We start from the raw sequence: 16,131 nt of genomic DNA on the forward strand, positions 1-16,131 counted from the left end.
ATGTCAGTTTAAGAAGTAGCGTGTGGTGTGCTTGGAGGATTTTGAAAAGAAAAGTGCTTTAGTTTACAGTGCAATCAAGTAATCAGTGCAAAAGCTCGACACTTTAACGATGTAAACAGTTGTAGAACAGTTGGATGATTAACCAAACAGTTTTTTCTTGATAAAAACACAAGAAATACATCTACAAACCTTGTTATTGCTGCGCTCCTGAGTACAATGTGTAGCCGAGCCACACCTGCATTTGACTCGCTCGTGCTCAGGTTATTTTGAGCTGATAACACACACACACACAGTGTGTGTGTGTGTGTGTGTGTGTGCGTGCGTGTCTGTGTGTGCGTGTCTGTGTGTGGTGTGTGTGTGTCTGTGTGCGTGTGCGTCTGTGTGCGTGTGTGTGTGAGAGTCTGTGCGTCTGTGTGCGTGTGTGTGTGTCTGTGCGTCTGTGTGTGTGTGAGTGTGTGTGTGTGTGTCTGTGCGTCTGTGTGTGTGTCTGTGCGTCTGTGTGTGTGCGCGCGTGTGTGTGTGTTGTGTGGTGTGTGTGTGCGTCTGTGTGTGAGGCTAAGGTGAGTGCGCTCCCGGTGGGATTAGCTCCAGACTAAATCCTCGCCACACGTCGTAATCGAATGAGGAAATAAGCCACTAACGCCGGGTCAACAACCACAAATACCTTCACAAACTTGGAGAACAATGAGAGAGTAAAATATAGATATCAAGAGACATAAAGATGAGACGTAACATAATGGCCTCCTGTGCAATGTGCAGCAAATTAAAGCACAACTAGAATTAACTGTACCAGCAATTTAACTAATCACTGTAATCAGGGTCTTAACTGGGTCTAAACCGGGTCTTAACTGGGTCTAAACCGGGTCTAAACCGGGTCTTAACTGGGTCTAAACCGGGTCTTAACTGGGTCTAATGATGTCGAGATTATAAGGTTAATGGATAATTGTGATTATTCAGGTCACAATGTAATAGTAAAAGCTAAAGAAAATTAAAATTGTGACATCTAAAGAAGCTAAATTGAGTCTTTTTTTTTTTTTGTCAACTATTTCCCGCCTATTTTCTCCCCCAAATGTATTTCTACCATTCAGAAAGTTCCATTTCATAAATCTGATCATAAACTTATGTAACGTGTTAAGACGGTGACAGTGAAAGAAGATTACATTTCACTGCTGGTCTCAGCAATCGCTGAATATTCAATAAATATATAATACTTTTTATATAATAATCTTTTTTTCTCTCACAGTAATTGTAAAACTAAAATTTGATCATGTGAATTCCCTAAACCAGGATAAAACCAGGTCTAAACCAGGTCTAAACCAGATCTAAACCAGATCTAAACCAGGACTAAACCAGGATAAAACCAGGTCTAAACCAGCTCTAAACCAGGTCTAAACCAGGTCTAAGCCAGGACTAAGCCAGGACTAAGCCAGGACTAACCAGGTCTAAAGAATCCTGACTCATACAGACTGAGAACAAGAGATGATCTGACCTTGTTTTTTAGCCATAAATACCTCCGTCTCTTGCACATTTTCCCTTCTTTTAACGCATCAACTTTAAGCTTCAGTTGTTTCATCTGGACTCAGTTTAGAAAAAGCTAGACGTTTCGACTCTCATCCAAGAGTCATTATTAGTCAGGCTTTTCACGTCCCTGTTTGTGTTCATAATGGAGGAGCTGATCGATTAGTGCAGAAGTTAAACCGTGTAAAAACTTTACGTTCTGGATGCTACTTTACCTGAACGACAGCGGCGTCAAAGCATAATGAGTTTCTACGTAGTGCGCGGTGAGCGACAAGTGCATTTACCTTTATCAGAGAGGTGCAAACGATGGCGCCGGCGTTCACCATCGGGTTGTGAGGCTTATCTGGAAACATAACAGGAGTTTATCCATCGCGGCCGATATCCAAGAGCAAATGTTGAAATACACACAGAACAAGATAAAGGCTGGAGTAAATATGACACTGATATTACTGTGAGTGCATGTTGATAGTAGAAGCACTTGAGAGCATGCTACGGTGTGAAGGTTCTAGTAGAAATGCTCAAATGTGCATAATGTATAAAGCCAAATCAATTAGTTTAGAGATTACTTCAAAACAGCTGAAAAATGTAGTAGAATTTAATACAATGTGCTCAAATCTCTGTGTTTTAATTATCAGAAAAAGTGCAAAAATATCACCTTCTACACTTATTTGGAGGTTTTCAACGTGACTTTTTTGAATTTGTCTGCTCTTTTTGTAGCACTTTTTACTACAAACTTTAAAGTAGATGTTCAACAATCATAATGTAATCTAAATGTCTATATATTGCCCACCTCTACAAACAAATATGATATAAACTTAAATACAATATTCAGTCATTCATCATGTACTTCACTTTCACTGTACTGGTCTAAATAAAATAAAAAAAACAGGAAGGGTTTTGACTCTATTTTCAAAAACAAAGAGCGAGAATCCTATAAAAATTACGATTGGTTTGTTTGTGCTTATAATATATAGTTTCTTAAATGTCTTTTGTTTAAACGTGTAAATGTTTTTTATAATTGTCTACTGCAAATTTCCCACTTTGGGGATTTTACCTGGTTAAATAAAGGTTCATGAATCAATAAAAAACTGTCTGAACAAATGAAGAAACTAAATCAGTGAATGTTCTGTTACTTAATGATGCCAGCTGATGTAATTCTAGTTATTACATCTGTTTAATATGCGCATCATAGTCATAATCAGTGCTTTATTGTACCACCAAAGGAAATGAGAGTGTAGGATTTGAAGACTGTCTGACTCACTCGGCATGTGACCTCCACACAATGGGTTTCTTACTTCTCTGACACAGATCTCTGACTCACCCACGACATGTGAGCGCGGCCCTCGTGTGCCTCTCCAATTTAGTTTTTCAATCGTTTGCAGTCGTTTACAGAAGTAAACATTACTCACATTACACAGACGATATGTTAACAAAGCATCAGGAATGTGCTAAAATGTCTTGGTTGAGGTTTAACTATTGCATAAAACATGCAATAGACCGTAAAATATATCATCAAAAGGGCAGAAATAGCACTTTTCTGTCAGTTTTAATACCTTTATTAGAGATTATATAGTCAATATTCTAATTTTACAAATAAAACAACAATTGCAATATTGTCCCCTTTTTTTACACTTACCACTATCATTTTTTGCAATTTTGTGATTTTATATATTTTATGTTGTTTTTTAATTCATTTTTGTTTGGTTTGTACGTATTTGTTTATTTATTCTGTATGTATTTATTATTATTTTTACATATTTTCCTTGTTTTGTACTCTGTGTTGGTAAAATGTGCTATACAAATAAAGTTGGATTGGTTTGGATTTCATTAGCATTTCTACAATACCCTTCATGATCTACTTTCTGTGCGATGAATGATAAGATTGTGGTTTGTACATTCATTTAAATCGCTGTAGTTTTCATGCTTGAGTCCACGTTGAAACGCACCTTCTTCGTTGAGAAAGAGCTTGTTGAATCGCAGGCCGCTGGGCTCTTTGCCGATGAAGCTGTGCACGTACTCGGTGCCGTGGTCGTGCACGGCGACGGCGTATTTCAGCGGTTTGACACACGACTGAAGACAGAACGGGACTTTGGTGTCTCCCACGGTGTGTCTGAAAGAGGCAGAGATAAGGCTTATCTACCCAGACAGAAGACAGGACCAGAAAGACCAGGTCCTGGTTTTGACCTGGTTTAGTCCTAGTTTAGTCCTGGTTTAGTCCTGGTTTCGACCTGGTTTCGACCTGGTTTAGTCCTAGATTAGACCTGGTTTAGTCCTGGTTTTGACCTGGTTTAGTCCTAGTTTAGTCCTGGTTTCGACCTGGTTTAGTCCTAGATTAGACCTGGTTTAGTCCTGGTTCAGACCTGGTTTAGTCCTGGTTTAGTCCTGGTTTAGACCTGGTTTAGACCTGGTTTAGACCTGGTTTAGTCCTGGTTCAGACCTGGTTTAGACCTGGTTTAGTCCTGGTTCAGACCTGGTTTAGACCTGGTTTAGTCCTGGTTCAGTCCTGGTTTAGACCTGATTTAGTCCTGATTTAGTCCTGGTTCAGACCTGGTTTAGACCTGGTTTAGACCTGGTTTAGACCTGGTTTAGTCTTGATTTACTGGGTTCTTGGGATACGACTTATACTAAACGTTATAAAGACCTAACAGAACTAAAAAACACACTTTCATTTTGATGTTCGAGTTTATAACATTGACTTGAATAGAAACTGATAAAACTGAGATAAATCACTATCTACATCTTTATCACTTGTTTGTAGTTTTATTACTATTTCATTTTCGCGGTGTGAAATCTTAACCACAATAAAACACTCACTGTTGCTTCATGATGGAAAAATACGAGTGAAAACATTGCTCAAAACTCAAAAACCTAAATGAATCAGGTCCATAAACTAACTCCACTACAAGCACAGTACAGTGTGTACAAATACCACAGTTATCTTTATGACTTCCTCCTGCACAAAGTGACTAATAATCAATAAAGATATACTTCAGTGAACAGCTTGTGCCAAACAGAGGCATTGGAAAGTGTTTAAAGCCTATTATTACTTCCATGAAGCTGTAATACGAATTGTAATGTGAAACTTGTGTACCAATTGTGCTATAAATAAACTTGCCTTGCTTTGATAGTTTCATCAGTTTAAATCTCACTTTACGTCTGTTAAAGTGATAATTGCTGTATTCTACTAGCACACATTGTACACTTTGTAATTCAACATGTAAAGGATTTAAAATGAACCACTTCAGGACAGAGATATCACTTTGTTTGTTGGAGATTACACAAGACCACGCAAAGTAACACCTAAGAAAGGATTTGTCTTTCCGAGTACCCCAGATCTAAAACCAGCCTCAAACAGGACTTTACTACTGCTAATTTAGCTACATTTGGGCTAAAACAGAGCTATAGGAAGACAAAACCGTGGATAAAGCAGACTGTAAACTAAGCAAATATTAGAACTGTAACGACGAGCTATAGAATGGTTTAAGAAACATTTCAGGTAATTTTAATAGTATATATATATAATTATGTTGGATGTATGTATGTCATGTTGGATTTACTCAATATTTCAAAACAACAATAGCGATATACAGGTCACATTATGTTTACTTTGTACTTTTCTACACAATGCAAAGCTCAAAAGTGAATAATAAACACATCCAGAACTAAAAACATAAAAAATCTCAGTATTTTGTTTTTACACTCACAATTTTAGCGACCTACAAAATAACTTGTAGCGCTTTGCCGCAGTTTAGCCTTTTTTCCCGGGGTCAGAGAACTAAATCCAGCCTTTCCACACTGACCCACAAACAAACACAACCTGGACGTGGTGAAGTATAAGTGTAAAAGTGTTGCAGCAGCTCTGACGTACAGTACATACTCCACATATCTGACACACATCCATCTGCAGTGACCCCTGAGTGGCCCCTACACTCTCTCTTTACCTGCCCCTCCCTTCTCCCGCTCGCTCACCTCTGTCCGTCCACGGTGCACAGGGACACGCCCCACAGGTCCGGACTGAACTTGGCCAGCTGAGGAATGTAGTCTGCCACCTGAGAGAGACAGAGAGACAGAACATGTGAGACAAAAGACAAGAGAAGAGGCCGACGCCAAGTGGCTTTTAACATAAACGCTGTAGAAAGAGCTTCCGTTTTAGTCATGGATACTGTTTTAGAGAGACGTTTTCGACCGTCATCCAAGAGTCATTCTCAATCTGCAGATCTAGTGTGAGAACTTAAGATACTGATTTTACTCTGAGTAAGCCCAGGACGGAGCTGGACTTCTTGATGACCATGTCCAGCTTCTTCCTCTCCCTCTCTGTGATGCTGACCACACCGTACAGTAGAGCCTCTCCACTGCTGCTGCTGTACACTGCCCGGACATTGAACCTTAAACCTCCATTCCTGTTTAAAGAAGGATTCTCTTTTTCCAACAAAAAAGGCCTCCATAACCCTAACCCTAACCCTCTTTCAATCCATGTCTTCTCCTGCTTAGAAACACTTGACCTCACTGTCTTCAAAAGAGTGGTCTGTGGCTTTAAGGTGGACATAAAACAAAAAGCGGAGGTAATATTATTGCCGCAAGACAAAATACTTCAGCTGTGTCTGCAGAATTATATCAGGACATTCCCAATTTCACAGTGCAAATGACAATACTAAACTAAATCAAATGTTCACATTTCTACCATGTTACTATACCTCAAGTTTGTGACCGGCTTTACAAAAGTTCTGAAAGACAAAATAAAGTTAAATATGTCAAAAACAGCCAGATAAAAAAGTAATTATATTTAGGACAATTTGTGGACGATAGATTGAGCTAAACCGACTTAATTTTACTTCTTAAATTGTCACGATCATTATTTTTTGGTTCTTTCTGTTATATTATGACCTGAATTATCACGATTATCGATTAAGCAAATGCAGTTTTAAGATAAGATTAAGATTATAAGATAATATTGTCCACACATGGGGAAATGTCATGTTTTTACGCACACTTTGATATTTCCAGTTCATTTCTAGGATGTTCCCATGAATGTTTCTCCTTGAGGCGCTGTGCGTTATTTCACGCCAAGGAGACACATTTCTTTAGTTTACCAGGTCAATCATGTTTCTGGAAGTTCCTCTGATGCAAACGTCGTGTAGGCAAATCGCCCTGAATAAAAATGTGTTGGAAACGCAGATAAATTCTAATGTCATTGCGGATGCTTTTTACCTTAGTGTGTTTGAATTGCCAGAGAGCGCGTGAAAAAGTCACATTACTCCTCACAGTATCAGTTTACACCGCTGACATTTGCTTTGCTTCATGTTTCAACACTCTGACAGCCACAATAACATGTTGCATCTGCAGTTATCGATATCCGTCTGTTATATATATATATATATATATATATATATATATATATATATATCTCCAAACATATATCTAGATATATATATATCTCCAAACAATGTCCACAACTGGAATTATACTATAATTCTGAACACTTTGAACATCTAAACTGTGATTTTCTTTCAAACTATTGTGAATAGATTTGCAATTCATTTAGGATTCAGTTCACACGGTGCATTTAAAACAGATCCAGAAGCATGAATAAATGTATAAATAAATAAATAAATAAATAACAGTTTGTCGAGGGTTAAACTACAGAGTAAACAGACTGGACACTGGGCCATAAACATTAAAATGACTAAAATATATATAAGGCATGGAATATTTTGTATCCCAATTTTCACAACCAAAATAATTGTGATTTACAGTAAAACCACGATCATTACTTAAATTGCTGACAGTTTAAAAACATGAGAAATCGGGATCAGTAATGTGCTAAAATGTGTCTGTAAATGTCTTGTTGGGGTTAAAGTATCGCACAAAACGTTAACATAAAATGAAGCATTAAAATGCAGAAATATTACTTTATACACTTTTTGAGGTGCTTTTTAATATTCCAAATTGCACTGTAATTATCAATATTATCACTGTCTGTCCTTTTTGTTGAGACAATCGATATTATTCTGTTTTGTTCCATCACTATTGTATATTTTAGTCAATTCTTTTTACTATTTCCACTACTTATTCCATTTCTCTGGACCTAGAAAACAGCCCTGAGGCTTAAATGGGCTCAAATTTCGACCGCTAAAGCTCTGCCCAGTCACAACAATCGCATTACTGTCCCTGGACGCTTCCTTTCTCCATGCCAGGTCAGGTGGACGCTGCGCCCAAAGGTGCCCCAAGTTATTATAAGACAGCATCTGTGCATAATGCATGTGTTTCCACTGCTGCGCTCGCAACAGATCAATCTTTTTAAAGCAACTGTTGTTTCTCTAAGCGGCCACTCAATATTTGGTTTGCAGTGGGGAAAGAAAAAATGTGTAATTTGTAGACCAAAGAACCCAAAATTAAATAATGTAAATCGCACATAAATAAATAAAACAAACCATAAACTATTAATTTGCCTATTTTATGAAACAGATATTTTGTAATTGCTATTTTTTAATTTATTAAAATGCAAATTAGAACACACATTCCACTAAAACGTAGTTATATTTAAGATTTTACTAAACAATTCGCAAATTTTCCCCCCAGTTTGACAATTTTTGTGATGTTTATAATGTTACTTCCTGGTTGGACATGAGCAGCAGATAGGTAATTCCACAACTGTTACCTGGCAACCACACTGTAAACAAAGGCCAAAATCCATTTAGTTAAACACTAGTTATGATTTGACAAATAATAATACCTGATAACACCTTTATTTTGTTCAATAACTGTCAGTAAAATGTGACAGTTGTGTGTTACGTTGTCTTGTGTAAAATGACGCTTACTGATGACATCACAGAGGGCTCAGCTCTACTTGCCGTAATTTTAAAAATGTTTTCAATTTCTCTTGACGAACTGCAACTTGACTGATGATAAATATTTACCACAGGTTCTAACCCTCAGAACAAAGTAATAATTATAAAAATATGAAAACCTGCCATAAGCACTTTAAACATAATTCATAACAATAATAATAATAATGGGTTCTTATCTGGTTAAATAAAGGTTAATAAATACATAATTTATAGCTTGCACACTTAGTTTTCATTCTATTTTCTTAGTAAGGCTGCGCAAAATAATAATAATAATAAATATAGCCGCAAGCGGCAATGATCGGCCCTCGCCACGCCGCCGCCACACCGCCGCCACGCCGCAACTACGCAATTGTCCTTTTATCACGCCTACTGCTGAATCTGTGACGCTGTCACATGTTCTCCCCTTTGTTTTACCATCAAAAAGCAATTTTATTTTGAATTCTTGGCAAAATGTGCGGCTTTGCCGCACAGACACCGTGACTCTTTGAATGAAAATGTGGATAACTTTTGATGGTCCTGAAGATGAGTCTCACCAAATTTCAGGTTAATAGGGCTGACGCCCTGGGAGGAGTTTGTGAAAGTCTAAAGTGTAAACATGTTCTGGCCCCATTGGAATAACATGGGAGGTTTCGGTCATCGTTACGGCAACGCCATAACAATTATGACATGGGTCTCATTGACTTTTTTGATGGGGATGCTAAAATTGAGTTGTGTGTCAAATTTCATATAATTTCGCAAAACTAAACATTTAACCTCCATATAAAATCTGTAGGGGGCGCTGTGGCGCCAAATGAATTTATTTCACTTCAAGTAGGTTTAGGGCAAAGAGTTTAACAACTGATTCTAATTTGACGCAATTCGGACTTTATCTGCGCAAACGGCAGAAATTTTAAATATGGGAGATTTCTGAAATTTTAGTTACAGTTTGCGGCTTCGCCGCACAGAGACCGTGAGAGGTATCAATGTAATTTGGATAACTTTTGATGTCCCACTCCTCAGTAGCATTTTCACCAAATTTCAGCTTTTTAGGGCCAACGCCCTGGGAGGAGTTCGTAAAAGTACGACGTTTGGAAAGACTCCGAAGTCATGTTTAGCCATTTTTGAAGCAATATGGCCGACATTTGGTTCGGGGGACGGCGTTGCCGTAATAATATTTTTTACTTCTCTTGTCACCATCTACCTCTGCGCCAAATTTCATGATTCTACGATCAGATTTTTTTTGGGTCATTTCCCATCTCTCAATGCATTTTTGGTACATTTGGTGGCGCTGACGCGCCAATTTTTTTTATTTTAGAAAAGGGAAATAGCCAGAATGTAGAGAGGCACGATTTTTAGAGGTGTGCAAATTTTTGTGACTTTTCGTCAATGTTCACTGGGTGAAAAATAGGGGGGTTGGTCCCGAGAAGAAGAAGAAGAAGAAGAAGAAAGAAAGAAAGAAAGAAAGAATAATATTCCGATGCGAAAACAATGTTTCCCATTTTTCAAATATCATAAACTATACATTTTCGGAAAGCGCTCGCGCTTTCCTACCTCATGGTGTGGGTCCCTGGTCACTGACGGGTACTTTCGATAATTTTGAGTGGGCTCCGCCCACTTTGTGTTTTTGGCCCTCTATACAGTAATAATGTTCAATTTTTGCATTACATGCTTATATGCACGGAACATGCAAGAGATGGGGAACGTATTCGTGAGCTACTTAGCGCAAATGAGTGCTTTATATGGGGATGACGACCGCTTCGCGGTCGTCATCCCAATGTAAAGTGCTCGTTTAGTGCGAACTTTTGCACGGGCTTCGCCCGTTTACAACGGTAATGTTCCATTTTCCTACAACTAATTAGTATGCACGGGGCGTGCATGAGTGGAGGAGTGCGTTAGTGAGTGTTTGGAAGTGGGCGAGCGCTTCGCGCTCGATTTCGTGCGCACTACGTGCGCACTTTCGCAGCCGTGCTTCGCACGGCCTTACGAGATTAATAGGCCTCTCGCCAGCTTGTGGCGCTCGGGCCTAATAATAATCGCTTTTATAAATTAATATTCCAATGATTTTTTTGTATCAGTTCTTTTTGTAGCCTTTTCATTTATTTATTTTTATTTAGAGAATCAACCTGACATTCTGACTTTGCATAACTCAAAAACAACAATTGCGATATTAATTTTTCGACATCGCAGTAAAATAAAAAATATAAAATTAACGAATAAATAACTGCCCCTGTCCATTTCTCCAATTTTTACATTTCTAACCTGTAACGTTTGAACTGTTTTTATCCAAAATTTCGGTCACATAATTTGGCAGTGTAAAATTTCATCGTGTTTTTCTCCATTTAAAAATACAAAATGAAAAATTCCCCTTTCAAAAATGTGAAAATACGCTAAATTTACTGGAAATGTAACAAGTTCCACAAACAGTAACTAATGATATTCAATAAAATCACGGTGAATCTTAAACTTCCTCTTTTCACATAACCACGGTAACCTGCCACATGTGACCAGCTTTATGATACATTCAGCATAACGCACATTGTTCTGAGCTTTGTGGTATTTCGTGAACACTTAGTCATCAGGAAATGGAGCCAGTTTCTCACACACATTTGTTTGTTCTTGTGAACGTTCAAAGAGGAAAAAGTCTCCAACAGACACCAACATATGCGCTGTGCCAGTTACCAAGCAACTACAAGGCTCTTTAAACAGTCCCTTCGTTATGCTAAAAAAATTAAAACGCTTCACTTCGCAGTTAACCTACTTCCATCCGAGCAGCTCTTATTTTTAAGCTGTATTTTGCTTCTCGGTGCTTTGTTTTTCTTCCTTTTATGTCGCATTAGTTGAATAACAAAAGGTGTTAAAAACAGAAATGAATATGGTGTTTTTCTAGTTTCATTTTATGGAGGCCAAGTTCACCGTTTAAACAAAATGACTCGACATCTTATGACCGCTGCACAGAGAATTCCCCTCTTGTGTGTGAAAGTTACAAAAGACCTCAAAGTTCATCATGTGAGAAACTTCCACAGCAAAAAGAAAAACACTGTATTTTTCCACTATAAGTCTTTTTTCATAGATTTGACCGGGGTGCGACTTATACTCCAGAGCGACTTATATATGTTTTTCTCTTCTCTATTGTGCATTTTTTGGCTAGTGCGATTTATACTCCGGTGCGATTTATACTCCGGAAAATACAGTAATATGACCAAAAACACAAGCACACATCGATCAGGCCTGATATTAACCGACTTGCAGCTCAATATGGAACAAACAGGACTGTGTCAAGTAAGAAACACATTATTTAAGACCTCCACCTTCATTTTGAACCATGAGTGAAAAACTGGCACACACAACGCATCCAAACTGGGACTAGAACCTAGACTGAACCTGGACTACGAGACCAGGACCGCACTGGGACTAGAACCTAGACTGAACCTGGACTACGAGACCAGGACCGCACTGGGACTAGAACCTAGACTGAACCTGGACTACGAGACCAGGACCGCACTGGGACTAGAACCTAGACTGAACCTGGACTACGAGACCAGGACCGCACTGGGACTAGAACCTAGACTGAACCTGGACTACGAGACCAGGACCGCACTGGGACTAGAACCTAGACTGAACCTGGACTACGAGACCAGGACCGCACTGGGACTAGAACCTAGACTGAACCTGGACTACGAGACCAGGACCGCACTGGGACTAGAACCTAGACTGAACCTGGACTACGAGACCAGGACCGCACTGGGACTAGAACCTAGACTGAACCTGGACTACGAGACCAGGACCGCACTGGGACTAGAACCTAGACTGAACCTGGACTACGAGACCAGGACCGCACTGGGACTAGAACCTAGACTACGAGACCAGGACCGCACTGGGACTAGAACCTAGACTGAACCTGGACTACGAGACCAGGACCGCACTGGGACTAGAACCTAGACTGAACCTGGACTACGAGACCAGGACCGCACTGGGACTAGAACCTAGACTGAACCTGGACTACGAGACCAGGACCACACTGGGACTAGAACCTAGACTGAACCTGGACTACGAGACCAGGACCGCACTGGGACTAGAACCTAGACTGAACCTGGACTACGAGACCAGGACCGCACTGGGACTAGAACTTAGACTACGAGACCAGGACCGCACTGGGACTAGAACCTAGACTGAACCTGGACTACGAGACCAGGACCGCACTGGGACTAGAACCTAGACTGAACCTGGACTACGAGACCAGGACCACACTGGGACTAGAACCTAGACTGAACCTGGACTACGAGACCAGGACCGCACTGGGACTAGAACCTAGACTGAACCTGGACTACGAGACCAGGACCGCACTGGGACTAGAACCTAGACTGAACCTGGACTACGAGACCAGGACCACACTGGGACTAGAACCTAGACTGAACCTGGACTACGAGACCAGGACCGCACTGGGACTAGAACCTAGACTGAACCTGGACTACGAGACCAGGACCGCACTGGGACTAGAACCTAGACTGAACCTGGACTACGAGACCAGGACCGCACTGGGACTAGAACCTAGACTGAACCTGGACTACGAGACCAGGACCGCACTGGGACTAGAACCTAGACTGAACCTGGACTACGAGACCAGGACCGCACTGGGACTAGAACCTAGACTGAACCTGGACTACGAGACCAGGACCGCACTGGGACTAGAACCTAGACTACGAGACCAGGACCGCACTGGGACTAGAACCTAGACTGAACCTGGACTACGAGACCAGGACCGCACTGGGACTAGAACCTAGACTGAACCTGGACTACGAGACCAGGACCGCACTGGGACTAGAACCTAGACTGAACCTGGACTACGAGACCAGGACCACACTGGGACTAGAACCTAGACTGAACCTGGACTACGAGACCAGGACCGCACTGGGACTAGAACCTAGACTGAACCTGGACTACGAGACCAGGACCGCACTGGGACTAGAACTTAGACTACGAGACCAGGACCGCACTGGGACTAGAACCTAGACTGAACCTGGACTACGAGACCAGGACCGCACTGGGACTAGAACCTAGACTGAACCTGGACTACGAGACCAGGACCACACTGGGACTAGAACCTAGACTGAACCTGGACTACGAGACCAGGACCGCACTGGGACTAGAACCTAGACTGAACCTGGACTACGAGACCAGGACCGCACTGGGACTAGAACCTAGACTGAACCTGGACTACGAGACCAGGACCACACTGGGACTAGAACCTAGACTGAACCTGGACTACGAGACCAGGACCGCACTGGGACTAGAACCTAGACTGAACCTGGACTACGAGACCAGGACCGCACTGGGACTAGAACTGGGCCGAACTGACCCGACATCAGGACTAAACTGGGCTCTCACCGTAGTCACTCTGATGTTGAACCCTGACAGAGAAACTACTCACAGTCGTTATGGTTTTCATCCAACAGTGTCTCTGATTATAATAAATAAAGATAAATAACTGTTTGTCCCCGGCAGTTGTTTCGTTGAGGTTCTCGTCCAATCAAAAGCCCCATAAACGATTGAAAATATAACTAGACAAATAGCTGCTTTTACAATATAAAGTACATTTTTGTATCGATCTGTATGAGGAATATTGTGACAAAAACATGGATTTTACAACTGACAGAAAATCTAAAAAGCTGTATCTGTATGTTTTCTGGTGAAGGGTCCGAAACCTTCTTTTCTCTATGAAGATGTTATAGCTTTGCCAGGAATCATGATCCAAATGTCATAAACCATCAAACCAACTATTTCTAGTAATAAAAAACGCCTTTATTTTAATAAATGCAAGATTTAAAACCATACTGTGGAACATTCTAGACAAAGATCACCTTCAACAAAACCACCAACCGAGTGCACCTTTAAGTCACTCGTCTCTTTAATTATTTTTTGAGCCGATACCGATATCCAATATTTGTCTTGCTGCTGTGGCCAATAACCAAAATTTGCCAATCTCGATATTAAGATTTTAAAAAACAAAGCAAGGCCCACAAATGTTAAAAGAGGCTGTACCCAATTTGTTTTTCCATGTAATAAAGTCAAATTAGTCTTGCTGCTGCTCCGAGGACAAACCGGGAACGACACAGAGCGGAGCAGCCAAATACCGTCAAGATGGTCGATATCGGACCGATACCGCGATCCGGGGAAAACCCTCCGATATTGCCAATACCGATAACGGAAACCGACACATGGCCGATCCCCCGATGACAGAGAGCTGCACTCGCCTGTCCGTCGTTGAGTTTGCCCGCGCTCTCGTACAGCTCGTCGATGTGCGCTGTGAACGACTGGAAATCCGGGATGACGAACTTCTTGCGGAAAGCCTGAGTCAGAAGCACGATGTTGCTCTGGACACACCTGGAGGAGGACCAAAGGGAAAGGTTGTCATTTCACTTTTTAGTATCAGTATTCATGGCATATTTGCACCTGATTCCATCGCTTGTTTTTGTAATTGTAATTGTCTTGGTTTCTTTTGACATTATTTTTGTTCCCTTTGAGTTATTATAATTACCAATCATGTAGGCTGCTTTCATGTTCTAGAGTCTAGATATGATGTGAATGAAAGTTAAGGTCAATGCTAAGAGGAAGTACTGCAAAAATCCATAATTGTTTAAACTAGGGACCACAAAACCACTGTGATATGATGTTGAGTTTACTGACAATCATGTTTTTACGATTATAAAACATCAGCTTTTATCAATGCCACATAAAAAGCTCAATAATAATAATACAGATGCTAAAAGTAAAACCAGCATTTCATATCTTTAGCTGTGCTCGACACTATCTTTTCTGCCCTCTATGCCACGATAAAAGCGTATAATGTGATGAAACGGATGATTTAAAGGTGCACTATGTAACATTTGGTTTAGTCACGCCTGGACTCACTTTTTGAACAGGTGTCTGTCCAGTGTGACCCCGTCTGCCGTTTCCTTCAGTGTTTCTTTGAGCGTCTCCATGCATTCCTTCAGCCGGGGGTCGCCTGTGAGCAGGCCTGTGGTTTTGAGGGCCTAAGGAAGGATAAACCACAAATAAACTGACTTTTATACGGTTTTAAGACAAATAACATAGAAAATGTCAACTCTATTTCGAGAGTGAGGAAAAGGCTCCATGCCAAGAATATAAAACAGCTTTTCAAGACATTAGAATATACCGTATTTTCCGGATTATAAGTCGCACCTTTTTTCATAGATTTGGCCGGGCTGCAATATATGCTTATACTTATACTCCGGAGCGACTTATATGTGATATTATTTGTTATTTGCAACCGCATTTCATACTCCAGTGCGACTTACGTATGTTTTTTTCTTCTCTATTATGCATTTTTTGGCCGGTGCGACTTATATTCCGGAAAATACAGTAGTTTTTACACATACACAGGACAATTTTAACTGTTCAGAAAAGGTCCAATTGTCATGTGATTTTTCTATTTTCACATTTCACTTATTTATTATTAGTATTATTATAATTCATTTTTCTTTTATTAATTTTGAATTTTTTGTCTGAACTAAATCCCTTTAAAACACTGTATTTACACTTAAAACAACTCAACTGGTTTAACACAATGTAATTACAATGTCCATATCAAATAAATACATGTTTAAAATCTTTTTTAAAATGAATATCTAATTTTGATCCATTAGTATTTATTTTTTTGACAAATATAGTAGGAAAGGAATTAACTACCGGTGATATGTTATGCAAATATAAAAAAGAAAAGAAAAAAATGATAGAACGCTCTAAGTGAGGAAGAAACGAGCGTCCA

At 40.1% G+C, this 16,131-nt stretch overlaps 1 protein-coding gene across 1 annotated transcript in view; it reads right to left on the bottom strand.

Annotated features, from left to right (window-relative positions):
* The window catches only part of glsb (glutaminase b), a 62,895-nt gene that overhangs the window by 34,055 nt on the left and 12,709 nt on the right, over positions 1-16,131 (bottom strand). The window contains exons 3-7 of the mRNA XM_072445194.1: positions 15,255-15,376; positions 14,597-14,726; positions 5,488-5,567; positions 3,465-3,628; positions 1,803-1,861 (exon numbers count right to left, since the gene is read on the bottom strand). Of these exons, the coding sequence (XP_072301295.1) occupies positions 1,803-1,861; positions 3,465-3,628; positions 5,488-5,567; positions 14,597-14,726; positions 15,255-15,376 (555 nt within the window). The remainder of the gene's footprint in view (positions 1-1,802; positions 1,862-3,464; positions 3,629-5,487; positions 5,568-14,596; positions 14,727-15,254; positions 15,377-16,131) is intronic.

The sequence above is a fragment of the Eucyclogobius newberryi genome, unplaced genomic scaffold (assembly GCF_026437365.1).
Source record: "Eucyclogobius newberryi isolate DKJ021-1_F unplaced genomic scaffold, fEucNew1.0.hap1 SCAF_14, whole genome shotgun sequence".
NCBI classification, from domain to species: domain Eukaryota; kingdom Metazoa; phylum Chordata; class Actinopteri; order Gobiiformes; family Gobiidae; genus Eucyclogobius; species Eucyclogobius newberryi.